This window comes from Cyanistes caeruleus, chromosome 2 (assembly GCF_971803275.1).
Source record: "Cyanistes caeruleus chromosome 2, bCyaCae1.hap1.1, whole genome shotgun sequence".
In the NCBI taxonomy this organism is placed as follows: Eukaryota; Metazoa; Chordata; class Aves; order Passeriformes; family Paridae; genus Cyanistes; species Cyanistes caeruleus.
In genome coordinates, this window is record NC_141702.1 from 90,765,838 (window position 1) to 90,793,514 (window position 27,677).

At 41.4% G+C, this 27,677-nt stretch overlaps 1 protein-coding gene across 7 annotated transcripts in view; it reads left to right on the forward strand.

The window, feature by feature from the left end:
- DAAM2 (dishevelled associated activator of morphogenesis 2) overlaps positions 1–27,409 on the forward strand; it is a 221,564-nt gene extending 194,155 nt beyond the window's left edge. For all 7 annotated transcript variants that reach the window (XM_086869239.1, XM_086869254.1, XM_086869245.1 and 4 more), the window contains 8 exons: positions 156–262; positions 962–1,050; positions 1,801–1,969; positions 3,711–3,818; positions 5,206–5,266; positions 8,887–9,018; positions 19,801–19,971; positions 21,354–27,409. In XM_086869239.1, coding sequence (XP_086725365.1) covers positions 156–262; positions 962–1,050; positions 1,801–1,969; positions 3,711–3,818; positions 5,206–5,266; positions 8,887–9,018; positions 19,801–19,971; positions 21,354–21,569 — 1,053 coding nt within the window. In that variant the 3' untranslated portion in view covers positions 21,570–27,409. The remainder of the gene's footprint in view (positions 1–155; positions 263–961; positions 1,051–1,800; positions 1,970–3,710; positions 3,819–5,205; positions 5,267–8,886; positions 9,019–19,800; positions 19,972–21,353) is intronic.
- Positions 27,410–27,677: the final 268 nt, after the last annotated feature.

Below are 27,677 nucleotides of genomic sequence, written 5' to 3' on the forward strand. Positions count from 1 at the left end.
TATGGTCACATGGCTGAGTCAATGTGATGCTTCCCAGTGGTAGCAGGGAAATCTGAGGGCTTTCTCTCCACCAGGGTTTGTTTGTGCTCCTCCATCCCTCTCTCATTTTCCTTGGATCTCACATCTCAATGTTTGGTCTGTGTTTCTCACTCTAGCTACTGAAGTTCATTCCTGAAAAAAGCGATACTGACCTGTTGGAGGAGCACAAACACGAAATTGAACGCATGGCCCGGGCGGATCGTTTCCTCTTTGAAATGAGCAGGTCTGTTTGATACATTTTGGGAGAGTGCATGCAGGACTTCTTGGCAGCAGTTGTAATTGTTATTGAAAATTGATCATCTGGCACTGGGGCGGAATGTACAAGACTGTGAGCCAGCATTTATACCCTGTGTTTGCCAGAAGCCCATGAATGTTGCAAATATTTCTGTTCATGACACAAACTTTATTGACAAGAAGCACTCTCTGTACATCTGTGCCCTGATGGCAAGCAGAAATCTGCCTCCTCTGTCTAAATTTGTTCACCAAAAGCAATGGAGATCCAAGTATCAGATGTAGTGTAGCCAGGGGTCAGAATTTAATATAGATCCCTTTTACTGTTATGCTATCTCATCTCCTCATCCTCTGACCCTCTTTCTTGTTCCAGCTTTGCTACACCCCTGATGAGGATTAACATTTTGTTCTGCTAATTGAGGTGTAGCTGGCATCTCCCATGACTCTTACATTTTGAGTGTAGTGGGAATTCTTCCAGCTTCTTTTCAGTTGAGAGCAAAACATGACTTGAGGTCCCCCATTTTCATATCCAGGTTGATTATGCAGTATTATTTGTTTGAACTATGTTCATAATCCCATGCCTTGGCTTCATGGGACTGAACATCCAACCATTAGATTATATGGCAAGTATTCTGGCCCTGGGCTTAAAGAGTTCCAGTTCAGTGTTGGCTTTCCTCTGCCCTTCATGCAGGATTGACCACTATCAGCAGCGGCTACAAGCATTATTCTTTAAGAAGAAGTTTCCAGAGAGGCTGGCAGAAGCAAAACCAAAAGTGGAAGGTATGGATAATAAAGCATTTGCTAGGAGTTGGGCAGAGGGGCAGGGAAGGTCAAGAGAGGCTTGTCTTCAAAGGAGATGCTGTTACATGCAGGTGTATTTGTAGAGCCAGTGAGCCCAAGGCATGCCATACCCTAAGAAATTAGTTCTGTCTGACATTCTTCTTTCACCCATTGACTTAATAAAGTCACTTTCATGATTGTTACATTGTAAATATGACCTGAAAACTATGACAGGCTGTGCTGAGCTGCCAAAACTTTCATGGCCTTTCTGTGCAGGTCACCCTTCCCTTCTCACCCTCAAGTCCTTTCACCATCCCTCTTCAAAAGGCACTTAGAATAGATACTTCAGGACACTGATACTCTGGGAATGTATAACCTAGAAGCAGGGGAGGCATATGGCTTCTGTCCCACATGCATGGTTATTGCAGAGAAGAAGTGAGTGTATTCTACTCTGCAATTTCAGAAGAGCTCAAGCCTTCCCTCTGTTCTCACTGGCTGTGTTTTTAGAGTATGAAGTAACAGGAGAACAGCCTTGGTCCCGTGTTCAGAGGAGCTTCCTACAAGTTCAGTGTAGTGCATTTTCCTTCCAGTTGTCCCCATTCTGGGGTTGTATGGGTGCAGGAAGGACAGACACTGTTGCAGTATTTGTTGTGCAAATGGTATTCAGGGTATTTCAAATTATGGGCCCAAGCATGCTTTAAAAGCAGCCACTGTGCAATAACTTGCTTGTCTTTTTTCTCTCTCTTCAAGCCATTCTTCTGGCATCCAAAGAACTCATCCGAAGCAAGCGTCTGAGGCAGCTCTTGGAGGTAGTTCTTGCCTTTGGGAATTATATGAACAAGGGCCAGAGGGGAAGCGCTTATGGCTTCAAAGTCTCCAGCCTGAACAAAATTGTTGACACCAAATCCAGCATAGACAGGTAGGGTAAAAGGTCAAAAATACGTTGGTTACTGTGCCACTGCATCTCTTAGCATAGCAGTGAAAATGGGGTTTTGTTTGATTTTTGCTCTGTAGACAATTGAAAATAATATCTTACTTGGCATTTAAATAGTGATTTCCATTCTTAAATATTCTGCAGCAGTTAAGACCAGCTATTAACACAGCAACCAAATTCTTCTGTTTCTCTGGATAATGCACATCTGATGTTGAATTGTGTTTCTGCAACCTTATGCATAGATGACAAAATGTATTTCACAAAAATTTAAATAAGTTTGGAGAGAAGCAGGATTTCTGTGGAATTTGCTCTTTCTACCAAAGTTTTATGGCTGTGGTTTTCCAAAAAAAAGAAAACACACACAAAAAAATCTGAGCACAATTTTATGTCTCATGTGAAACATGGCACATGTTTTTGATGCAGGACTGTCACAAACTTTTTCTCTATGTACATCACTAATGAAACCACAAGGCATAACTCAGAGAAATGGATCCTGGTTGTATCCTGGTTGAGCAGATAAGGAAATCAGCTGCTTTGGGAATGTGGAGCTTACTGTTCATTGATACAGACTGTAGGTCTTTATAGTCACTCTATGTTTTGCCCCATATCCCTATACTGATTCTGGAAATTAATCCAGCTGAGATTTGGCATAGAATATGACTTTTGGACTCCAGCAGAAGTAAGATTTTCCTTGGAGATCTCTTATGCAGGTTCTTACTAACTTGCACCTTCCTTGAATTTTAAGACCTGCTGAGACCATATTGTGGTTAAATTACTTCAGGCTGTGACAGAATGAATGATGGAAGTAAAATATCATGAGAAATTAATTCCTACCGAATAAAGTTTGAACTAACAGAATACTGTTCTGACTACCAAAATTTTTTTTCTGTATCCTAAGGCTAACCCTTGTATAGCTAATGTTAAACTCTTTTTTGCCTTAATGTATCTTGGCTTGATTTTTCCATATATTAAATTGTCCTGTGCAGATTCTGTTCTCTTACCAGTTCCCAGCTCCCAGGCTCCAGTCTGTGTGAAGCAGTGGCCATCTGTTATCTTCCCTGTTATGGCTGTCTGTTCTCTTTACAAGCAGAATTCCTTGTTTACTTTACAAATTTCCTTAAACCTTCTGCATCCCTCATATATCTCAATTCTATCTGCTCCTACTTGGGCTGCCATTGGTTTTGTGTTAGTGAGCCTGACAACTACACATAAGCTCAACTGTTTCATTACTATGGTAGTTTTCTTTATAGCTTTTCCAACCTTCAGGAACCTTTTTTCTCTTCTTAGTTCTCAGTGGTTTTTTTCCCACTTTGCCTCTGAGGACAGCTTGCTTTTCCCTTAAAACCTAATGTCCCTTTAGTACTATTAGTTGTTTATTCTCTGAAGTATCTGCTGAAAAATATTATGCTGTGTTATGCAATTTTCTTTTCTATTACACCACCTACACAGATGGATGGAAGCATGCTGGTATTTCCAGAATAAATTAGGATACAGTATGTTGCTTGAGGTTTTAGGAAGGATGGTTCATAAAGGACTAATCCATTTCAGTCCTTTGTACTTTTCTTTCAGTTGCACAGCTGCTAACTGCTGATGCATTGTTTATTTTGTTCAAACAAGCATATTTCCTACCCAGATATTTTTCACTGATTTGTCACAATCCTTTCACCGTCCTTTCCTTCTCATTACAATCTTCCTTCTCATTTCTTTGTTATTTTGTTTTCTTTAGAAACATTACACTCTTGCATTACTTAATTATGATCTTTGAAAAGAATTATCCAGATATCCTAGATATCCAATCTGAGTTGCAGCATCTTCCAGAAGCAGCAAAAGTCAAGTAAGTCCAGTGCTATTATTTCTCAGAGCTGGAGTTCCCAGCAATTTTTGTTAACTTAGTTATATAATTCATTTTCATTTCTGTCTTCTAAACCCATGGCCAGCCTTACAGTTGTAATACCTTTGTTGTAGATAACTGAATCGATAGCTTTACTCAGATATGCCTGTATTTATTTCTGAATCAGACATTCTAACTAGACTGGCTGTTTTTGTAATTCACCTACTATATTCTATGGTTGTTCATCAAAGTGTGCTATTTTTTCTGGGTAATTGCAGGGTCAATTAGGCACAGAGGCTACAGTAAATCTTTTTCAGGAAGATTATTCAAAGTTTTGCATAAAACAGTCTTGCACAGAAATATGGAAAGCATCGTACTTTCTGTAAAAAGTCAATGGTCCATTTCTGGAAGTGTGAAAAATGAGTATAGAAGCCACCCCCCAAAAGATTAACTTTTTTTTTTTTTCTCTTTCCAAAGCACTGCTCAAAAAATATTATGCATATTATTTACCCAGACATGATTCTTCATGTAAGGAACTAGTCCAACTAACAAAAGACAAGTGAAAAATTAATGTATTTTCACACTTAAAAGGCATTTATTAAAGCATTAGTGGTGTTTTTGAGATGTAAGATACTACTCCCCAATTATTTGGACGGGATGCCTGCTGACTCACCAATAGGTGCTCACTAGTCATCTGGAAATGAAAGACTTATTTTGCTCACAAGCCCTAGGAAAAAAAGAAACTCACATTTATATATGATGAGCAGAAATTCAGTGTAACTTTTGTGTCTGGGGAAACATGTATGAACATTAACAGTACATTTCTATGCTCAGTTACAGTGTAAGTTGGCCCAGACTACCATATGGTAAAAGTGCAGATGGAAAAAACAATGTTTGGACTGAGAGGAAGAAAAAAAAATCACACGTAAATGTACTGCTAATGGGATTTAGTAGTTTTGTGGTATAAGAATCATATGTAGAAACAATCTGAGACTCCAGTGATGTGTGTGCTAAAGGGGTTAGCCTTAGTTAACCCTAATGGCATAACCCTAATTAGTTAACCCTAATGGCATACACTCCTGGTTGAAGGGTCAGGCTCAGCTAGCAGGGCAGATGTTCTGAGGGCAACCTCCCCTTCCCAGAAAAATCCCAGTCTTCAGTGTGACCACAGGCAAGCAGGGTCTGCCTCATCTTACATATCATACAAAAAATAGTACAGAGCATCAACAGATCCCCTTCCACTTGTTTAGAATCATCTGGCATGGCTGGTGCCGGAGGCCAGATACCAGACATGATGGGCCAGTGGTCTGTTCTGCTGCACAGTTCCTGTGTAACGCTGTGTAACGCTGCTCTTTTTGTTTTATCTGCTCTGTGTCTGTCTCCTGTGCAGCCTGGTTGAGCTGGAGAAGGAAGTCAACAACATAAAGACTGGATTGAAAGCTGTTGAAACTGTAAGTATGTGAAGGTTTCCAAAGTGCCCAACTTACAATATCTCTCTCAGAACGAGGGGCACAATACATTTTATGATAAGATAAAGTAGGCTTTCTTTTTTCATTCCATTCCGTTCCATTCCAGAATGCATTAACCAAGAAAAAAACAAATAAAATCTTCTTATGTGGAGCTCCTTCTGATGATCTTAGCTTAGAGTTAAGGCTAATGAAAAGCTTGTTTGATATCAACCTGAAAGGTAAAAGGACAGTTTGACAATGTCATGGACTGAAAGAAGAAATAAGACTCATGCTCTTTCTTATTGTGGGATGGATGGCTGCTGAGCAAGTGTTTCACATGGCTCTTGGAGTAGTAGTAAGCAGGTAGTGCTCTGTTATATGCAACCCTAACCTCTATCCTAAGCACTCCTTGGAAAGGCAAAGGGAAGGATAGAAACTAGCTGAAGATGAAACATCTGAGCTGGCAAGCAAAGCAACAAGGGTGGGGTTTTTCCTGCTACTACTGAAAACCAGTTGTTGGAAATTGCATTGGGTGATTTCTGTGCAAAGATTACCTATGTACAGGGTACTAACACAGAACCCTCCGGTCCTTCCCATTCACCATGAGACAAGACAGTGATAAGTTCATTTTTCTTTCACATAACCTAAATTTGCTTTTGCCTCTGGGGTAGAGGAAGGTATCTTTGTCCTGTTAGCGGCCCCCAAGCTGAATGGCTGTTGCCAGCATTTCATCATGTAATTAACCAGTGATCCTCCTGTGAATAAAAAAACCCAAACTTTTCCAACCTTATTTCTGGATTGTTAGAGTATGGGAGAATGCAGCAATGAGTAGAAATACTTCTCCATACATGGAGTACAGTGTTTGGGAATTAAAAGCACTGTAAAGGGAAGGCTGACATGGAGTTCATGACATGAAGAGAGGCTCAGTTTTGGCTGGGATAGACAATTCCCCTTTTTGAAATGTGAGTAGCTAATTCTGTTTTGCTTTCTTTCATTTTAATTGTATTTATATTCTTTCAGATTATTTGTCTTTTTGCCTTGACAGCTGATTTTTCTTCTCTTTTCCATACATGGGTTCCATGGGCAACCTCTCCTTCCCATACAGTCACCATCTTCTTGCCTCAGTCTCCTTCCTGCCATGGTATTTTTCTTCTGAGGCTGCCAGCACCTCCTAGTCTGCTTGCTCAGTTCATGGTTTTCTGGCATGTAAAAAGCAGCACTATAGCAAGAATAGAAGATCACTGTCAGGTGGAAGGGGGAGGAGGGGAAGGTGTGATTCTTGATTCTCTTCCAGTGTGTTCTCACTACAACCTTGGCTTCAGTGACTGGTGTTTCTTCAAGGCCCCTTAAGAATAGAAAGCTAAAAATAGTTTCACAGTCAGATGTTCTTAAAGGTATTATGAACCATTTGGCTTCCTGGATTTGCAGCTCACTTCTTTGTAAAAATAAGATACATTCATTTTCAAGGCATTCATGCGGCTGTTGCCTTTGTGTAGGATGCTTCCAGGACAGATAAGTAATGGAAGGGAATTTTGTCAGCAGAGGCCTTCTCTCACACAGCAAGGAGATCATAACCACGACTTGAGAAATTACTACCATGGCTGAATCATTTCATCCTCTAGCAAGCCAGCAGCCCAGCCCACCAGGGCCAGTTCCAGCCTCTGTTGTGCTACTATGATTAGTAGAGACCATTTCTAGAAGATACAGAGCAATTTGTTATTCTGTGGTGTTGCTCTCTGACTGATTACATAGTTATAGTGATTACTTGTGTGGGTTTAAAGTTTTATTTGCATTTTGAGCCAATTATTCTGCAGGGAAGAACTGAATTTGAAATTGAAGACCACCTAATTTTGATTTTATTTGAAAAATACTGCTCCCCAGTAACAGTCCCAAATGCCATAGCTTTCAACAGTAAGTAAGATGATAGAATTGTTATACTCACTTGCCAGAGAAAGGGGGAAGGAGAGAGTAGAGCAACTTTCACCTAAAATAAGCTTCAAAATAAGAATGGAAAAGAGTGGCTGAAAAAAATATGCATAATTCTTAGAAGTATGTGAAGTGACATTTCTTGTATTTGTAAAGTTCATTTCAAAGGGATTGTAACAGACAAAATTCACTGCAAAATTATATACTGAGCAGTGTTCCCATGACTGTTCCTTGTGATGTGTTAGGAAAACCACTAGAGAAGAGGATGTAATACAAAGCAGGGGAAGTAGCATTTCTTCATTGTGGGCTTTCTCTGGCCACCTCCTTATGGCTTTTCCTGCCCCTTTTCTGCTTTGTGGTCTTTCTTTAGGGTGGTTACATTCTCTTTCCAATTCACACCAGAGCAAAAGATATATCATGTCAGATTTTAGATTGTTGACCGCCAGAGTAATTTTCGGCATTCAGCAGCAGTGTGTGGAGCAAATTCCAAGATGTTTCTCAGCATGGATGCTTATAAACCTACCTATAGGTGCTTAAAATCCTACCCATTTGGCTCTGTGAACTACTGTTTTGACAAGCAGTAACAGAGAGTACCCAACATGCATGGAGCTAGAGTAGCAGCCAGCACAAAAATGTTTTTTTTCCAAAGGGAACATAAGGTCAGATTGTAACTTGACCTGCTGCTTCATGCTGCTCTCCCTATAGGGAAAGTCAGGCTTTATCATTCCCACTGATTATTCATCTGAGAATAAATATGAGGTTCAGATTACAATTTCATTGTCCTCATGAGACTGTCTACAGTACACAAGCCAAGTGCAGGCACAAGAGACATCAGTCTCACTATAAATTAGTGATTTTGAGGAGCTCTGTAGCTCTCTCCATGTTTCAAGCATGATGATTAAAGTAAGGGAGAGATAGCTATGGGTAATCCTGGCTTAAAACTAAAATACTTGAGCCAGAAAGAAAGAATCTTGAAATCCATTTTTTTTCTTGTTGTAGGTAGCAGACAAATAGATCTTTGTTTTCTATGATTTTATGTATTGTTTTTTCTTTTACCATGACTCTTCTTAGCACAATAGCCCCAGTTTATAACATGGTCACTTTTCACTTAACACACATCCAAGCTAATGCTTAGCAGGATGCTAACAAATGTTGTACCTGGCATCTGTCTACTTGTTCTTCAGTGGGAGAACCAATTTTGATGTCTTTTTGCTGTTCACCTGGTGCTTTTCAGAGAAATAAAGAGGAGATCTAGAGCACATTTTCCCAAGTATACAACATTTTGATTGACCATGGGAAGAGATGATGGAGCAAAACTCTTTTTAAAAAATCCTAAAGTCCCTTGCTACACAGAGCTCTTTATCATTTGTCATTTTGTATAGGAAAAAAAATTGCAGCACTTCATGTAGTTGATGCTTAAATTATAAACTTGCTTTAGAAACTTTGCATGTTGATGGCTTTCTTGGGAGTGGTTGTTGTTTGAAGATGAGTTAAACTGTAACCAGGACCTTCCTTCATCCCACCTTGACCTCCCCTCTCTCATCTAAAAACTTCTTAGTGAGAAAGTGATTTCTAAGTTAGAACTCTGGATGAATGTGGGAGCAGAGTATCCTCTGCAGTGAATTAAACAGATGGACTTCCTCATCACTGAGGAATCTTTGACACTTGCCTGTCTCTAGCTCTTACTTCTTTTTCAGGAACTGGATTACCAGAAGAGACGTATGCAAGAATCAGGGGACAGGTTTGTTCCCGTGATGAGTGATTTCATCACTGTGGCCAGTTTCAGCTTCTCAGAGTTAGAAGACCTTCTCAATGAGGCTAGAGACAAGGTAAGAGTTCCTTTTGAAGTGGTTAGAGTTTCACCAGCTCAGTCAAAAGCCTGAATTAAAATGGAAACAGCAATTTAAGGTGCTGGGACTGCAGTGAAAACTTAATAAGGCACTGAAAATTGTTTAGGCTGAAGTTTATTTTTTCTAATCTGGTCTATATCCATTTAGAATGTATTTTAGCATTAAAAGAAGGATCAGTGCTCTTACTAATTTCTTTCTAATCTTCCTTAACATTATTCTTGTGTGGCATAGAATTGCAATGTCAGTATCCATAACAGGATACCACACCTTGCCATGGTGAAGACTTCATATCTTTTTATCTTTTCCTTCTGACTGCATTCCACTATGCTCATTCAGCTGGGGATATCCGTGCTTTGTCTCTTTCCTTTAAAAATGTACCTGGTAGTTTGGTGTTCTGGTTTCAGCTAAGGTGGAGTTAATTTTCTTCTTAGTGGCTGGTACAGTGCTATACCAGCTATGCTTGATCTTATCCACTTCTCTATTACTAAGTGTATTTCAGTAGAAAGGTAGAAATCCCAAACATGTGTGGTTTGTCTGAAGTTCTGAACCATGTGCATGTTATTCTCCAGGTTCTGCAATTGTAACTTTTCTCTAAAAAGTCCTTTTTCTGTTTCTCTGTTTCTGTTGCATCTCTTCTGTATTTTTCTTTTTATTCTTGGATTTCTTAGCCTCCTTTGGACTGAATTCTTTTGGGATCCTCCCTCGTGGGAGCCCTGCTTATCTCAGTTCTTATGATTCGAAGAAAACTCCCAAGCTCCTTAGAATCTTGTTTCTTGTGTTTATTAGAAGGTCATCACAAAACTTAACAGGTCTCTCCAGGCTGACTACACAAGGTTAATCTTTGCCATCTGGTACATTTCTTTCTTCTGATGGTACAAACAAGGCCTTGTGGCACACTTCGTGTCTGATGCACAAAATGGCCCCGAAATACACAGTTCTTTTATCTTTATACCATGACAAAAACTATTTGTCATGGTTTTAAAGCAGTAACTAAAAAATTACTAGAAAACTTACTTATTTTTTGCTGTAAGACATGGATTAGAGCAAGAGCAAAACAGGCTTAAAACTTAAAAGGAATAAAGAAAGTTTATTAACAAAACTACAAGAATAAGAACACCAGAATAAAATTCCAGAAAACTCCTTTATCCACCACTACCCAACCATTTCCATGTTCACATGACAATATAGAGACAAAAAAACTTTGGTGTTTAAAACAGTCCCAATTCCTGCTAGAGTCTTTTCAACAGTCTTTGTAGAGAAACAGAAGTCTTCTTCTGCTAATCTATGGAGTTTCTCACAAGAAAGCTATTTCTGTTACAGTTTTCTATTTTTCTGATGCCAGCTGCCCGAAAATCCTGTCATCAGTTCACTCCTCCCATTTCACATCACTCTGAGGTGTGTATGGGTCAATGAGTCCAGGGATGTCATTTTTAAGGATGAGTTATTCAAAGGCAAAAAGTTCTCTTCATCTGTCTTTGTGAGCTTCTCTGGAAACAGAAGTTTTTGCTTTGCTTTTGCAACGGCCCCAAATCTTCAACTATTACTTCTCCCCCCTCTGTTCCAGCACCTCACTGTATCACAATTACTCTACTTTTTGCTCAAAATCCACACTTTGAACACTCTATTCCTCACAATATACTCTGTCATGAATTAAAGGAGTTTTTTCAGAACACTATTGACCATCTCCATAGCTTTAATAGAAAAATATTTCAGCTTATAAAACATCTCTTATTCTCTACCTCTTCTGAAGCTTAATTCTTTTCTTTACTGTCTCTGATAGTTTATAAAGTCTCTTTACATGTTGATTACTCTCTTTTTCTTTCTCTGGAAAAAAAGGATTAATCTGCAAGTCTCATCTGAGTAATGAAAGAGTTAAAATCTTGCCCAGGCTTTGTAGATGGTTCTGTGATCTCTGCCGGAGCAGCAGCTGGAGCTGTCTGCAATAGAAGATTCTTCATGGCTGCTCTGGAGAGTGTGGTCACTGTTTCAGCCCGCTGCAGGTCAAGAGGTTTTTCTTTCCTTACTCGGCAGTCTCTGGTGAATTCAGTCACAGCAAAAACTGAAGCCAAGCCAGGGAGCGGCCTGGCCCGGCCAGAGCCTGGGGCAAGCCCCGCAGGCCCCATCTCCCGACCAGGAGCTGCAGCAGGCCCAGCCCAGACCTGGCCCGGGCCACATGGCCTGGGCAGGGGACGGGAAGCCAGCTGGAGCTCAGTTACCTTTCACAGCCAGGAAACAAAGAGACAAAGAAATTCCCGGGCTTCGGTCTTAAGGTGGTGTTCACAGGTTGATGTCACTTTTCAATGGTTAAAACTGCTGTCAATTCTTAGAAATGGCCAGCTGTTGGCTAGGAGAAAAAACTCCCATCAGCCTCCAGCAGTTTTAACTTCCTTAGGTGTTTCTCTTTGTTTTCTTAAATGCCAATCTATCACTCTATTTATACCCAATTAACAATAGACATAAATTATTTTTCTTAATGACCCAATGACCCATCACCTCTGTGATGCACTGCGGCATTCTCTGTCCTACTTATGTCCTACTACTAAGTAACATATTTAGTAGTATGTTACTACTACCCAAAAACCTCTAGGAGAAGAACATGAAGAAGAAAGAAAAAGGGACAAGAGACAACACCCTAAATCCTCCATCTTGTCTCCTGTTCTCTAAACTTTTTCACCCGGTGATTTAAAAAAACTTTCTAATCTACACACACTTTTAGCTTTTTCTGTCTAACTTTAACAGCTGTTCTCATGTATCACCATGAAAACATGCTCATGAATTTCATGTTATATGAAATTCAGTGTTTTTCTGGATCTTAAAACTAAGTATCAGAAACAAGGGCACACACTCTGTATCTCAGACTCCAACAGCAATCATTTTGTCCTTTCACTGTCTGCATCTCCAGTACCAGATTGGTACACCTAAGGAGTGCTTGTTCTTTGCTCATGGCCAGCACTAATCCTGCTTGTCTCTCAGCTGAATGAGGAAGAATTTGTATTTATTAAAACATCATAAGCATATGAAAATGTTTAGTGAAGAGCAAGTTTTAAAGTAAATTATATGTAATGGCAAATCTGTCCTTGTTGGTTGGCATGTTAAAAGTTCTTGGCTACATGAAGCAAAGTGTTATTTCTTTTGGATTGAATTGTTTCCACTCTGGTGTCAGTCCTTATAGTGTTAAAGGACCTATTGCATTACTAATGAAAGCTATGCTGTTGGATGAGTAGGCCTTAGATTTTGAAAATATAGGCTGAGGATCTTGACAGTAAAGCTCCTCATTCATCTAGTTCCTCTGCAGTAGTGTTATTTTGTGATTCAAAAACATTTTCTTACTGTGGAGATAAACTTGGTAATAGTGACTTGCAACTGCAAACACAGGAGCCACCTGTGTCAGTAAGGACTGCCCTGGCAAACACCAGTGGGGCAGTAGCTATTACAACACTCAGAGGGCAAAGCTGGGCAGTCTAACACCACTGAGGCAGTAAAAAATTCTGGGGAGAATAACACAACTAATTTTTTCATAGTATCATAGAATGGTTTGGATTGGAAGGGACCTTAAAAATAATCTAGTTCCAGCCTTCTCCCCCCAGCCATAGGCAGGGACACCTCCCACTAGACTGGAGGTTGCTCAGAGCCCCCTCCAGCCTGGCCTTGAACACTTCCATTTTTCATTTTTGTCATGTTGCTGAAGAAAATACTATTTCCAGTATAATAATGTTCACACCATACTGGCTTTCTAAGCACAAAAAATATTTTACATTCTGTGACCCCACTAAATTTACTGAGAAAAACTTGGTTTACTCTGGTTTGGGGACTTCTGTATTATGACTGGGTAAATTTTTCAACTTCAGTATATTTAGGCACACATTTCCCTCTGTCCATGGCTTAGACTGCACACTTTTGGTTTGGTGTTAAAGGCGGTGGTGCTCCTTTCTTTTTGGCACACCAGGACAACAACCCAATTCATTTCCTTTATAAATTCAACTGAGGGTTAAAAACCAGCAAGTGGTACATGTCCAGCACAGCAATGTAATTCTCCTTGATCAGACACTTGCAGGAAAAATGCCATTCTTTTGCTTTAAAAATAACCAGAAATTCCTGCAGACAGACCACTGTGTCTGGAAGGTGTTGCACACTTTTTTAGACATGACCAACATAAAGCAGTCAACATAAAGAGATGTTTTATTTTAATGACTATAACATGCTTAGGAAACATTACTTTCTCCTCACACACCCTTGCTATGTTTGAACACACACCATTCCAACTTTTGCTCAACCTCTGGCTTTGGTTCTTCCACTGGCAAAGAGCTGCTTTTAGACTCCAGTAAGGGAACTGTCTGTCCTTACCAGTGTTGAGATATTTCTCGTGTTTGCTTCATATTATTTTGGCCCTCTCTTCTTCCCCTTGTTCCTCTTTTCTTTCTTAAAAAAAAGGGGGGGAAAAAAGGAAAAAGAAAGCTGGAAATTTTCAATAAACCAGATGTGCTTTGCAAAGTTTATAGCATCTCCCAACTTCAGTGGGCTCTCTGTGCTTGTTGAATCACAAGCTTTTTTCTTACCATGGAAACATAATGAAACTAGGCAATTAAAGGAAGAGAAGGACCAAGAAATCTGATTATCCTGTTCTTTTTTTCATTTCCCAAAGCAAAGCAAATTAAGCAAAAAAGGTAGTGGGGCAGGGAGGACTTTGAAACATAACCAAATAAACCTAGGAAGAACTGGTCTGACTCACAGAGTTATTAATAATAATGAAGCCCTAGTTTTAACAGCTGGAGGTGGATATCCTAAATATAGTTGTGGCTAATTGATTATCATGAGTTAATCAGAGTCATGTTTCCTCAGCTGGGATTTAAAACAATATAACTTACCTTTTCAAACTGGGGAAGTTTTTTATATATTTTTAAACTTTTTCAATATTAGCAAAAGTAATTTCTTTAGTTATGGAAACAATGCATTACCAAGGCATGATGCTGACCTTCTCAGCAGACACTATTTTTCACAATCGCATGCAGTACCTTGTTGCACTATTGGGAATGGTGAGAAGCACAACACGGACTCTCTTGTGAGTTGAACAGGAGAGCGAGGTTTATTACCTCAGATCTTCTTTTATAGACTGATACGCGGAAGTACAGAAAGGTAAAACTTATTGGTTAGTGAACTAACCATTACCATCATTGGTCAGTGGCGTACACCACCCCTCGACCTTCTCTTGCAAGAAAACAAGAAACTGACAAACAGCACCTGCAAGGCTGTCTTCTATCTCTGAGGATTGTTTTAATTCCTCCTTATGATTTCCCAGGCCACTTTCTCAGGCAAGTCTGAGAAAGTTATGCGGCCTGCTATTCCACAGGCACTGTGCTGCCTGCTTTTGCTCATATTTAGCATCCATAGTACCTTTTTGGCCTTTTTGCTCCAACAGAACCATTCAAAGTCAGTGGCTGTGGGGAGGAAGTGATATTTTAAATTTAAGGGACCAGGTTGTCAGGTGCAGGCATCCATGTTTGCAGAGGAAGTATTGTAACTGTACTTATCTTCATGCAGTAAGCAGATGGCTTGGTTAAGAACTCATTGAAAACCTAGACCGACTCTCTAAGCAGGCTTTCTAGTACAGCTGATCCTTGTTCTTTTTTGTGTTTTTCTCACTTTCAATACCACTTTATAAGGGAGTATGTAGATTAGATCAAGAGATAATGTTTTGTGTCATTTCCCATAAACTGGAAGGTGGGGGCAGGAGAGTGAAACTCTGCCCTGGAATCCTTCACCAATTTTTATGTGTTTGAACAGATGAAAAATTGATTTATTTTTTTTTTTACATAAGAAAGAGGTTGAATTGTATTCATAATTTTTTTTTCTCTGTTTCCTGTATGGAAGCAATGAAAATGCCCAAGCAGAGGAAGAGTAATCTCCTATGGTATGAATTTTATTTTTCTATTTGAAAAAGGTGACATTTGTCCTATCTGAAGCTTTACTATGTACTAAAATATTGACAGGTTAGTGAATTTAGATCACTAGATTTCCTCAGAACTGTTCTGCTTTATGCTTGGTTTATAACAAACCTGTTTTTAAGACACTTTGGATCTTGTTAGGAGTACAAAGTCTGCTTGGTCAGTTATTGCCATTCCTGTGCTAAATGTCAAACCTAAGCCTCTCTAGAGACTCTGTAGAGACTACTGCCTGGGCAAGTGTGTAGGAAAAGAGTCTATTCTCAGTCTTTCTGATGACAGTTCCTCTCAAGTAAGGTATTTATCATGATGGAGAAAGGAGTTCAGAATCTGCACCTACATTTAATAAGCTTAGCACCTACAGTAACTGTTTTGAAGAACAGAAAGGCAGTGAAAGCTTGCTGAGTGAAAACTATTTAAGAAAATAGTCATTAATGGCAGAATGCTATGAAGCAAAATAAATACTGTAATCTAAGTTCCAGTTATAGGCTGTGCACTTCAGTTGTGCATTTTGGGGACTAGTGTTTTCTGTCAGCCACTGGGAGAAAAAAATAAGGAACTTATCAAGACAGAGATTGAGAAAGTCAAGATGAGGTATACTACAAAAGACACCACCAGCCATTTGGTAAATAAATCACATAGCTGTAGTACAATAACTTAGAACTTCAGATGCTGCAGTGCAAGTTGGCATCTCACATGAGAAATGTTTAAAGCACCTGTAACTCAATGTAACTGTTAAATTCCTGGCAGAATCCCTTAAAGAGCATTTAGCTACAAGAAGAGCTGGACCCAGCCCTGCCTGAAATTGGCAGGTCTCTTTCCATTAACTATCTGAATTTGTCCCATAAAGAGAAAAGACATTTATTTGACCTTCCTCAGTGCTAATTTGGTGTCTTCATAAGAGCACACTCAAGAGTACTTGTCTGGGGAATACAGTTCATATTCTATGGCTGCATGGTATAATTTAGTTGTGTATTGGCTCCTCCCACTAGAGCAGACAGTAGGAATTTTTTGTCATAGCTGTTTTCTGTCCTCCTCATAGAGCCCCATTCCTGCCATTTCCAGAGGTCTTCTGCCACTATTTAATATTTTGTAGGCAAGCACAGCAGAGTTGGTGTGTGCTGCTGCCCTGCTTAACCTCTCCTTGCTAAAATGGCCTTTTAAAATAAACAACTGTATAAACGATTTGCTTTGCCAAGAGGATAAATTCAATGGAAAGTTTGGCAGAGGAAGCAGAACTGGCACTGAGTTTGTGGACCTGTTATGTCATGGAGCTTGGGGGCCCTTATGATGCAGAAATGAATTTTTTAATGAAGAAATATATACCATTCTGTGTTACAGTGGAAAACCTGCTGAAACACAGTTTTCCAATTTGCTTTTGCCCATGCCGTCTGTCCCCAAATGACTTCAGGAGTAAGCAAGTTTCACCCCTTGTTCCACAATATTAGAGAACATCACAAAATTCTGGGAAGCATTTTTCATGCATGAGGACTTAGCTACAGATTTCACAACTGTGCGTGAGAGCTGGTGTTGTTTGGCAGGGAATCTGTCCATGGAGTAGTCAAGCAATCTGTCCACAGTGACACAAATCCCGTGACAGTGAGCAGAAGAGAGGGCTGGGATCCAGAGCAGCTTGGTCTGTGCCACTCTGCCTCTTAATGCCCTGAGTGAGGCAGGCAGTGTGTTTTTAGTCACTGTGGGCAGGTAGAACCCTGGGTTTTGTAACAGCATTGTGGAAGCTGTCTGCAGCAGCTCACTGCCCCTCATCCCAGCACCGGTGCTTTGGAAAAGCACATGTGGTCGCAGAACCAGAATTACAGAGAAGTAGAAGTAATAAAGCCAGAGGGGTCTGTTGTAGTTTGAACAGTGAAAAGACAGCATGTCTCTCTTTACAGTAGTGCATTACATTAGTGCAGTGCCCTACAGATGTGAACAACTGTCTATTTGCCATTTGCTATATCAGATTAGTGGGGTGACATTTTCTGTTCTGTAACAAATGGAGAACACAAGACTCAAAAAGGAAGTATGAGTTCCCAAGCCACATCATGGGCAGAGCTGGCAGCAGAAGCTGGATCTCCTGACTTGCCTTCTGCCTCTGCTAAGCCAGCTTTTTTTCCAGAGAGGATAGAGAAAGAAAAAGAATGTTTATTTCCGTGAACTCCAGATTTTTCCTTTTGTAGTTATTTTAGGTCATCCAGCTCACAGGTTTTTTTTGCTTTTCATCTTCCACTGCTTTACAGTAAGTGATTGTGACCACCTAAGCTCTGTGTTACAGGGCAACAAAGACAGGCTGTTCTCTGCTTCCTTTTGCTGCTGCTTAGAACCCGCAACACTCTGTACTCGTGTGTCTGAAGGGCTCCCAGGCTGCTGAGTCTTTCCAGCCCAGCAGCACTGTTCCTCCTCGGAGTGGCACTGGGGAGGCAGTGGCAAAAGCCCCTCTTGCCAGTGTGGCAGGAACTAGCTGGTGCTAGCAGTTGGGTGAAAGGCCTCGTGCAGAACATTTGCAGACAACACCACCCTCTAAAGGAGATTTCCATGTATGTAGGATCCAAGAGCCCAAGGCAAGGAACCCCCCTGCCTTTTCAACCTCCAGCTTCCTTAAGTGACTAGGAAACCCCTGTGGACATTCATGGACTCAACCAGCTCATTTTTGTGTGCCCCCTCGCTCACCTTTGCTGAGCACAGGAGGAACATGGGGTGGAGGCAGTGCATTGCAAGGTGCAAGAGTCTGTGGGCTGCCCCTGACTTCAGGCTTTGCTGCAGTTGGACAAACTTTCCTTCTACCTTGCAGCTCTGGTCACTGCTCTTAATTTATGCTTTACTTTCAGTTTTCACAGGAGTTAATGACAAATTAAGTGGGAAGAGATTCCAGGTAGTACATCCAATGTGAGCAATGAGCTTCAGGTGCTCTGTGTGTTCAAGCAGTGGTGGCAATCCTGTGCTGAAGTCTTTACCTGGCATTTCCCTGCTTCCCTGGCTGATTGTCACACTGGAGCAAGCAAGACAAGAAAATAGAGCATGTTGAGGTGCTTTATCTCCCTCTGTAGTATTAACAGCCTGTATTGTCTCTGACAAAGCGCTGGTGCTGGTTCAGTGTGGATTATGGTAGACTGCTGCACTCTCAAAGAACCTGTGTGTATATTATATGCAGAAAAAGTTACAGAGAGGGGTGGGGAGAGGGTGTAGGTGTGCATACTTATGTGTAGGTCTTCAGAGGCTTCAGAGAAAAGGAGTTGAACAAAGAAGTAATCTGTTGCTGTTTCTGTGTAGTGTTTCCTTCAACTCCTGCCATGTTTGGTAGCTCAAAGCAAACTTGTATTTTTCGAACACTTTTTTTCCAAGATTCTTTGGGTTTCTTTGTTTCTGGCTGAGAACCCTTTTTAAAGAAAGGAAAGAGAATCTATTGCTTCAAACTGCCTTGTGGACCTGGCAGTGATAGCAGGAGAGGACTGCTGAGGGGAGACGCTAAATCTCTCAGGCTGTGCCAGAAGGAAGTTGCTTTCCTTGGAGATTTCTTCCTCCTGCAGTTGAGTGGGAGACATTGTTTATGCTTTACCTGGTACAGGGCCAGAAGGGTTTTTAAGACCTGCTTCCAAAAGCATTTTGTGCTGGGATCAGAGCCTGAACTGTTCTTACTGTCTTTTCCATTCTGCAAAAGCACCCACATAAGAAAGGGGAAACTGGGGCTGTATTATTATGAGCTAAATACATGCATGAGAAAGCTTGAAGACAGTGCATAGCCTGGGTTTGGTAAATATTGAGGTTTGTAAGGACAGTCTGCTGCTCTGTGGTTTTGTGCTAAAGTCCAAGCAGGGAATGCTAGGGAAGCTGTGCATCAGGGCACAAGTACTCTCAGCAGTGTGTTCCTGAGCCTACCTGTGCAGCACAGAGGTGTGTGAGGGAGGGTGGCTGGGAAATCAATGTGTCCTTACATAGCACTTAGTGTACATGTGTACATGGTGTTGACAGACTATATGTGCTTGCATTTGAGTGCATTTTGGTGAACAATGCTTGGGAGTGTGAGAATGCAAAGGCGAGAGTACAACTACTGCAGGACTGATGTCCAAGGGCCAGGGATTACTGTGAATTTACCATATCCCCATGAGGCCTGCCCCGTGACTGAAGTCCTGCCAGTTGGCTGCCTCCATATGTGTCCTGCAGCCTCAACATTTGCCTTTTACAATAAAAACCACTTGTGATGTATTCACTCTCTTTTAAGTCTGCCCAGGAGCTCTGGCTGCTTTCCTTGTCCTTCTCTCATGCCTTGTCTGTCTATAGTCTCCTCTCTCCCAGGCAACACCCTGACTCAGAGGACTCCAGAAAGATGGATGACATGAAGGAGGAGGTTTCTGAGAGGACAGACTGTAGCTTTATTGCAAAAACTTTTACCTCCAGGCATTTTAAAAGTGGATTTGAAGGGGAGAGTGTGGACTGAAACTACTTGTTTCCCCAGCTAGCTTACTGTTTTCCTTGCCCTGGCTGTCCTGCAGCTGACATGTGGCCACAGTGTCATTCTCTGAAATTACTGTACTGCCCTCAGGAACTAAATATCATTTTTTGCATCAGTGGACAGTTAGTGCTCTCCAGTACTATTGCTGTCTGTTGCCCAAAGGATATCCAGGAGAACAGACTCTTCAGGAATAGAGGCACCTGCCTTAAGGAGAAGCACTTCTGTTGCTGGCAGTCGCTTCTACTCTTTTTCTAGCCACGTGAATGCTCAGAGGGTATTGAATTACATGGTGTGGTTACTCATAAGCGATCCTTGCTGTCTTTACCAAATTGCCTACCTAATTATGCCTTGTGTTTTCTGCTCCCTTGACAGTATGCCAAGGCACTGAAGCATTTTGGAGAGATGGAGGGCAAGATGCAGCCAGATGAATTTTTTGGCATCTTTGACACTTTCTTACAGTCATTTGCAGAGGCCAAGCAAGATCTGGAGAATATGAGGAAGAAAAAGGAAGAGGAGGAGCGCAGGGCACGCATGGAGGCCATGGTGAGGATCTGGGCACAAGATGTTTCCTTCCCTTACCTTACCTTTTCATGTCTTGAGAGAAAGTCCAATGCTCACATCCTGTCACTGTTTTATGTTCTTCTCCCTGATACTTCTCTTTGGCATCATCCTGTTCTCATATGATGACATTTTCCCTGCTGTCTTGTCAGCTCACTAGGATGTACTGTTTTACTCCCAAATTACCCTCTTTTGGATTCAGATACCAAATCTAGCCTAGGCATTTTTGCCCTGGCACTTTGCAGGATGGGGTTGCCACCACCCCATGCCAAACTATCCTGCTTTTGGGCTGCAAGCAAAGAAGCAAGATTTACCTCAGTCCTGCCAAGCTGCTCAGCTTCCAGTCAGACTCCATCATCACCTGCTGTGTGCCTGTCATCTAACAGTGCACAGTGACATAGTAAATGCCCTGGCACCTGCTGCAGCCCACACAGCGGCAGTATTTCTCTCTGACCATCCTTAATGCCTTGATTACTGGGACCGTGTCTGGCCTTGACATGGCAGGAGACCTTTCTGTGGGTTTTGCTAGGAGACAGACATGTGGGTCCCATGGGGCTCCTGTGAACCAGCCTCCTCCTCTAACTTCAGCCTCTGTGCTGCCTGAGAATTCAGCAGTCCCTTGCCCCCTTGCCCCCTGCTGGTGCCTTAGCCCTGGCTGCTGCCATGACCCCAGGCCATGCTGCGAAGAGTTGCTGATTTAAATATTTGCTGAGCCAGAAGCAGAGGGTTTTGCCTTTCAGAAGAGGTGAGAGGTAAAGCACCAGGATGCCAGCAGCCATACTGTTAGACACAAGGATAAAATGCCAGGATATAGGCTCAAGTATCCTCTCAGCCAGCCTGGAAAGTTCAGGGCCCACTGTTAAAGCACTGTAGGATGGTTTCATAGGCCTAATACACCATGAGGGAGACCTTATGGAAAGAGACTTCCTGCAATGCGGCGCTAGCATTTGCAGAGCGAGCAACATGCTTCCTGATAGCTACCATTATTCCTTGCCAGTTCTACTGATTCTGGAGCTGAGCAATGGAAAGAGAGAGCTGAGCTGGCACTACCCTGCTGTAAAATTAATGCACAACAGCAGCAGCATGGACAGATCCCATGTGTCCTCTTGCTGCAGACCAATTGTGCTTTGTGAGGCAGACGTGCTCTGCTACTCATTCCTCATTCCTCCTGCTTTCTTCTCGCCTGTTAGAAGAGAAGCCCAGCATGGCCTCTTGCTGGTTTTAGCACAGTTGATGGCCTTGTGGATAAGCTCCTACTCATTTTTTCCCTAATCTGTGCTGATGCATTTTAGCTGCTTCTTTACAGTCTACCTGGTGATCTGGCATCTTGGTTAGCAAATCCTAAAACTCTGTGTCCTTCTCCACAGCTAAAAGAACAGAGGGAAAAAGAGAGGCGACAAAAAAAAGCAAAAGCTGGAAGCATCTCTGAAGAGAGTGGGGAGTTTGATGACCTGGTGTCAGCACTGAGGTCAGGTGAAGTCTTTGACAAAGACTTATCCAAGCTCAAGCGTAACCGCAAGCGTTCAGGGAACCAAGGCTTAGAGACAAGCCGTGAGCGGGTAGTGACAAAGCTAAATTATTAATTACAAGAGGAAGAAAAATAATCAACCAAAAGAAGGTGATGAAAAAGTGCAAAAGAAGGAAGATGAATGTGTGTGATGGCACCTAGCTGACAGCTGCTCCAAAGGTTTTATCTGGTCTGTTAGCTAGAGACATTACCTTTCCATGATCAGCTTTCCTCTCATCCCTCTTCTGTGCTCCTAATTTGAACCATTATAAAAGTGCCTCTGTGGATCCAGCAGGGCCTGTGACTGGGCCACACTGAGCTGTAGATTTGCTTCTGGGAGTTTGTTGTGTCATCAGAGGCTTCATGGTGATGACACAAAGTACATGGACCTTGTAGACGGCCTCACGGCTGGAACAAGATAATTTTCTGTGTGCGAAAATGAAAACCAGTCATGATCTCCATCTTGCTGATAACAAGGAAGACTAATTTCAGACCAACTCTGTAAACAGCTATCACTTCTTCAGCATCTAGACTGGTCTTCAACAGTTTGTTGGGATGTGGTTCTCAAGTTTCCAGTTCCCATCAAGAATTAGATTTTATAAGCTATTGTTTAGCACCTGAAAAATGCATTTAAGCTCATGTCCTGTATAGTATTTTTGTGTGGCCTACACTGTCCAAAGCAAGCAAAGCTTAGAAAGAAGTCTTCAGTTTCTGTAACAAAAGGAAATTCAAGAATAAGGATCAACATACAATAATTTGCAAAAGTCTTTTGGATTCTGTGTTGCTAGAAGAAGTTTTCTGGAATTTCTTGGTGGTTGAGTCTCAAAGCTATTAAATGCATCTTCCTGGAAAGAAACTCAATTTCCTTTAGAAAACTAAGCCACTGCCAGGTTGGGATTACAAGTAGATAACCGGTAGAACCTGTTGTCATTGCTGGAGGCTAGCAGAGAATCAGTGGAAAATTTCTTACCTGTTTGTGAAAGATTGGAAATTGGGAGCTCCCTAGTATAATCCACAGTTCTTGAGTAGCAAACAGCAAACACATTCACTGCCTGCCAGAAGTGATATTCTTTTTCCACTTGATGCTAGCTGTGATTGCTGCTGGCATGAACTGGTCTCTCTGTCTAACAGCCTGGCCTCCACTGCACACCCCACTCCTGCTGAACCACGTCACTCAGTAAGATATGAATGGTGTCAAAAGAGAGCCTTGGAGCATGCTGACTTTTTCATTTTGAAGAAATCACTCGTGATGAACCAAGGGAGAGCCCCATAATCAAAACTGAGAGTTTTTTGAGGAGGACACAGAATTGTGTGAACCAAGCAGGCTTTAGAGTTGGGTTAATTCAGAAGAAACAAATAAATTTGTAGTTAAATTACATTAATTAAATACATAAGTAGAAAAGCAAATAACCCAAGAAGAAACTTGAATTCTTTGTGTCTTCATAGTTCTAGGAAAGGGATTGGATTGAGTGGGCTGTCATGGACATTTTTTTTGCCTTTTTTTTTATCCAACTTGTCTTTTTTTATTACCTTCCCTGGAGAAGGAAAAGAGGAAGAGAAAGAATGGTGATGGATTCTTCCTCCTAGACAGGAAGAAAAGAGAGAACACTTATGAAGAGGGACCCACCATTTTCAAATTGCGGCATTAGTCAGCACAAAATGTCAAGGAATCTGAGGGAAGTCAGTTTAATCATTTGGTTTGATTTTTCTCTGGATGTCACTTAACCTCAGGCTCTGCACTGAGTCTGCAGAATAGAACTTCCTCTGCAATGCACACTGCCTGATCAGTATTACACACTACAATATTGGAGAAGCAAATTGTGGTGGTTTTCTGAACACTTTGAGAATTAAATAATTATGTCAGCTATGGAGAGAAGCAAAAAAAGTCAGATTTGTTAAACTCTGATGTTTCATTGTTTACTGAATTTTGAGTCTCCCACCCCAGAATTTCCCCATTTAGGATATTCCAGACTGCCACGCCTCTGTATAATATGCATCGTAAAGAGCTGGTATCTTACAAGAGCTGGGTGCATTCTCCTTCCTTACTATCCCACTCCCCTTCTGGGATTACTTATTAACAGCAATGCCTATTGCAGTGTTCACAAGCACCTTGTAGAAGAAATACTAGTTCATAACAGTTTTTTAAAGTTTTAGAAAAAATCTCACTTTTTAAAGCATTTTTATTTTTAATTACAAATGGATTTTTAGAAATGTCTCTTGTAAATTATATTAACAAGCTCCTTGCTGCTCCCTGAAGTAGACTTGCTATATATCCCAGCCCTTTTGTTTGTCTTGTTTTGAAGCATGCTTTGTAACCTATGCCATGTAAGCCATATGAGAGGTGGTAATATGTGCCAAATTGGTATACAGTTGAGTTTAGATTTGAATAATCCCTGAATTCCAAAGATTATGATCTTAGGGATTGGAACATTGTAGGGTTTCTTCCCTCCCTCTTTGTTCTACCTGGGTTTTGGACTCACACAGAATTTCACATGTAGTGCCAAGATCAGTCCTGGTGCAAGATGATGTGCAACTACAGCTGCCTCCTTGCTCCCCAGGTACTTGTTGATAAGGCAGACTGTCAGTACGGCAACTGCCAGAGAAGAAACACCTCAGGGAAAACGCTTTGAATAGAAATACAGTATTTCCCCTGCCCTGGTATTTGTAAAACCATGTTTGTGCTGTGCTTTCTTAAACTGAAGTCACTTTGCCAGGCCACAAATGTAGCAAAAGCAGAGTGATAAATCCTCTGTCCCTTTGTGTACACAGTTCAGACCTGATTTAAAGAGGTCCCGTATGATGGTATGCAATAACACTTCTGCCACACTGAGAGTCAAAGAAAGCTGCTATAGTTTTGCCACCTCTTTAACTCATACATTAATAATGAGAGATTGTGCAACTCCTGTAAATCAGCTATGGGATCCTTAAAGGGATGGACAGAAAGCTCAGAGTCATGCCCTGATTTAATGCAGCTTGATTTTCTCAGCATTCCAGCGCCCCAGGCTTCCCCTGTTTTGAATCAGCAGTGGTGGCCAAAAAACTTCCTTCAGTGTGCTGGACAGTCCCTCAGGTTCTTTACTCCATGGTGAAAGTTCAGACAGAAGGTTCTGGAAAAGCTCAGTTGGGCTCACTGAGGCAAGCAGTGTTTTTATACAAGTAATGACAAGCAGAAAGGCCCATTAAATTATCTACAGTATGAGATGAGGTTACCCACACAGAAGATAAGGAAAAAATTTGCTCTGCTGTAGGGCCTGGCATCAGATTCTTGCTCAAGTCAAGTTTGTCCATGTTTCTCATCTCTTGGGTACTGTGAGTACATATAATACTCTCTTCTTCAGCAGTTGTGGTTGAGTTGCCAGGTGCTGAAGGAGAATGGAAAATCTTATTCCTCTGTAGGTTTACGAAGCAGTCTGATGTCTAACATCACTGGAGAAGAGCTAAGGTCTGCTGTTGTCCTTGTACCTGTGCCTAGAACCAGCATTTTAATAGAAGTCACTCTGTTGTTGGAAATAAGTGGAAAAGGAGATGTGAGAAAGAAAGGCATAATTGAGGGCTTGTTCTGCTTCCTGCAGAAATATAGTAATTACTGACTTCATGATGAAGTTCCTCACACCTAGAAGAGTTACTTTCTAACTCTTCAGAATTTGTCTCTAGAGGTCTAGTGCTCACTCATCTTTGTGTTTCTGCACTGTTGCTGCATAGGTTGCATTAGGATGGTCCCAGAAAAGACTGAAGAAGACTCCCTCCCCCTTCCACTTGCTTTGAACTGAGTCACTCAGTCTGTTGTGGCTCTAGAAATGCTACAAGGTAAAGTGACTTCAAGGAGCAAGACCATTCCATGCTCTGTAGCACAACCATTGTCCAGGCACTAGTTCCCTATGAGAGCAGAGGTAGAACTAATGTTCTGAGCTGAGAGACTTCCTCACTAGGGAATCAATTGGATGTCCTTCAGAAGCATTTCTGTAATGTGTTCACAATGTCTGAGGAAGGAAAAGTAATTGCAAAGGATCCTGGTGGGAGGCTGTGGGACAGGTGTTTCCATAATGATCAGCCCCACTGGCTAAATCATTCCTTTTCTTTAGGAAAGATCATATTTTGAGCTGGGTTGCATGGGAGAAACTTGTGTCAGGAGTTTCTGTGAGGGGACAGATCTGTTGTACAGTAGATGATGTACATGATATATGCAGTTTTGTTTCTAGGTTGGTTGTTTTGGGTTTTGTCTGGTTTTTGGGGGGGTTAAATGATGTTTTTAAAAAACAGTTTAAGGAATCTCTACGGGGAACCTGTAAATCTGACACCTCTATTTATTTTGCCATATTTTAGTTTGCTATGTTTGTATGTATACACTGCATTACAGCAAAGACTATTGAGACTGTGCCAGGGCATTACACCAGCTAGAGAGCTGGCTTGGCTCCTGTGCCAGCTGAGTCAGGCCAGGGGATGCAGGTGAGCAGTCTTGGTGTGGGAAAGGAGGGAAGAAAAAAAACCTTTTGTTGTAATTAGTCTGCCCCTGGTGATCCTGGTTCTGGGAAAGCACTCATTTTAAAGCTTGTGGTGAACTGATGAAGGCTGGTTATTTTAGAACACTTTCTACAAAAGATGTTTGTTTTTTATCATGCGTCATGGTGAGAAGATTGAAAAGGGTTAAGTTGCTCGCTCAAATTTCACCCTTCCACACAAATTCGGTCCATAATTCCAGAGAAGCTTGGCTAGATGACCAAAAGTGGTTCGTGCCCTGTAACTTCTCACCAGATTTAACACACTAGGGAGACAAACTGGGGCAGTTCTCCTTCCTCAGAGCAAATATTCCTCCCTGTCTTCATGGCCAAAGAAAGATTTCATCTATTTTACCACTTTCCTCCTACAGCCCACCTCCCCAGGTTACCCCAGGTAAGCAAAATCTTTCTACTGGTTGATTTATTACTCATAGAGTCTCTGGCAATCACAAAGTGTTTGGCCATGGCTCCTCAGCTTCTGTACTTGACACAAGAGATTTCTGATTGCCTGTCATCCAAACAGGTAGTCTCTGTTGGCCATTCTAGTTTCTCTTATAGAGGTAGAACCTGGATAATACCATTTGGCCAACTAAAAATATAGAATTCATATATTTATTTATATAATGTATAGAAAAAGCTATCTGCTAATCTAAGTAGTAGTTCTGGTGAAGAGCACTCACTGAAGTTGGCCAGATTTGCTCACTGTTCCTGCTGAGAAGGATGCCATGAGTCTAGCATCGTGTTCTGACACCTCATTTCATTAAAGAGTCTAGGTGGTTCCAAACCAGAGTCTTCTGTTATGGGCGGTAGTGTAGAATTGATCCACAGTTCATGTTGCTCTGGTTTTACATCAGCATAATTAAAAGTAGGATCTGGATTAAAATTCTCCTTTAGACAGATTTGTCTGTTTACAAGATGTTCTCATGTAGGGCTTGATCCTTTCAGCATCCCCCACTAGGAGCTCTGAGCCAAGTGATCTAAAAAAGCCTCTCTGACAAGCCATTTCCCCCCTTCCTGCTCACCTTCAAACAGGCTCTTTAAAGCCTTTAAAGTTTTTAGAATTGCGAGGTAATGTTTGGTACCTGAGCCACTCTGTGCTCAATGCCTCCCTTCCAAGTCATCCCCACCTGCAGCTGTCCTGCTCCCCTGCAAGCCTGCTCAGCTTGAAATTCTCTTTGGGAGGTGGCCCTATCTGCCAAGCTAGAAAGTACAGTGCTGCTTACTGAAGTGGGAGGTTGTGTGCTGTTGTAATGCCTTTGGCCTATCCTCATTTCTTAGTCAGTTTAAGACTATAAGTGAATTAAATGTACAAATCCTGTAGTGTCCTTTTAATCTGTATCTTTTTATAAGAATATACTGTAATACTAAAAAAAAAAAAAAAAAATAAGAGAAAAAAAAAAATAAAGATCTATTGCCCCCACTATGTCTCCATGCATTTCTTTGTAGTCACATTTTCTGTGCATTTTGCCGCAAAGTCCAATAGGCAAGTCAGGATTTGGGTGCAGTTTTTTTATTAAGCTCTGGATTTTTGTTCAAGAGTGTGCAGCTCTTTAGGTGACACCATCACTGCAGAGCTGCTGAGAAATTCCACAGGTTGTTCTGAGGAAACAAGCAACTGCATGGAACACAAGCACATTCCCCACACTGTGCAAGAGTGAAGAGCTGATCACAGAGCCAGCAGGTTACCA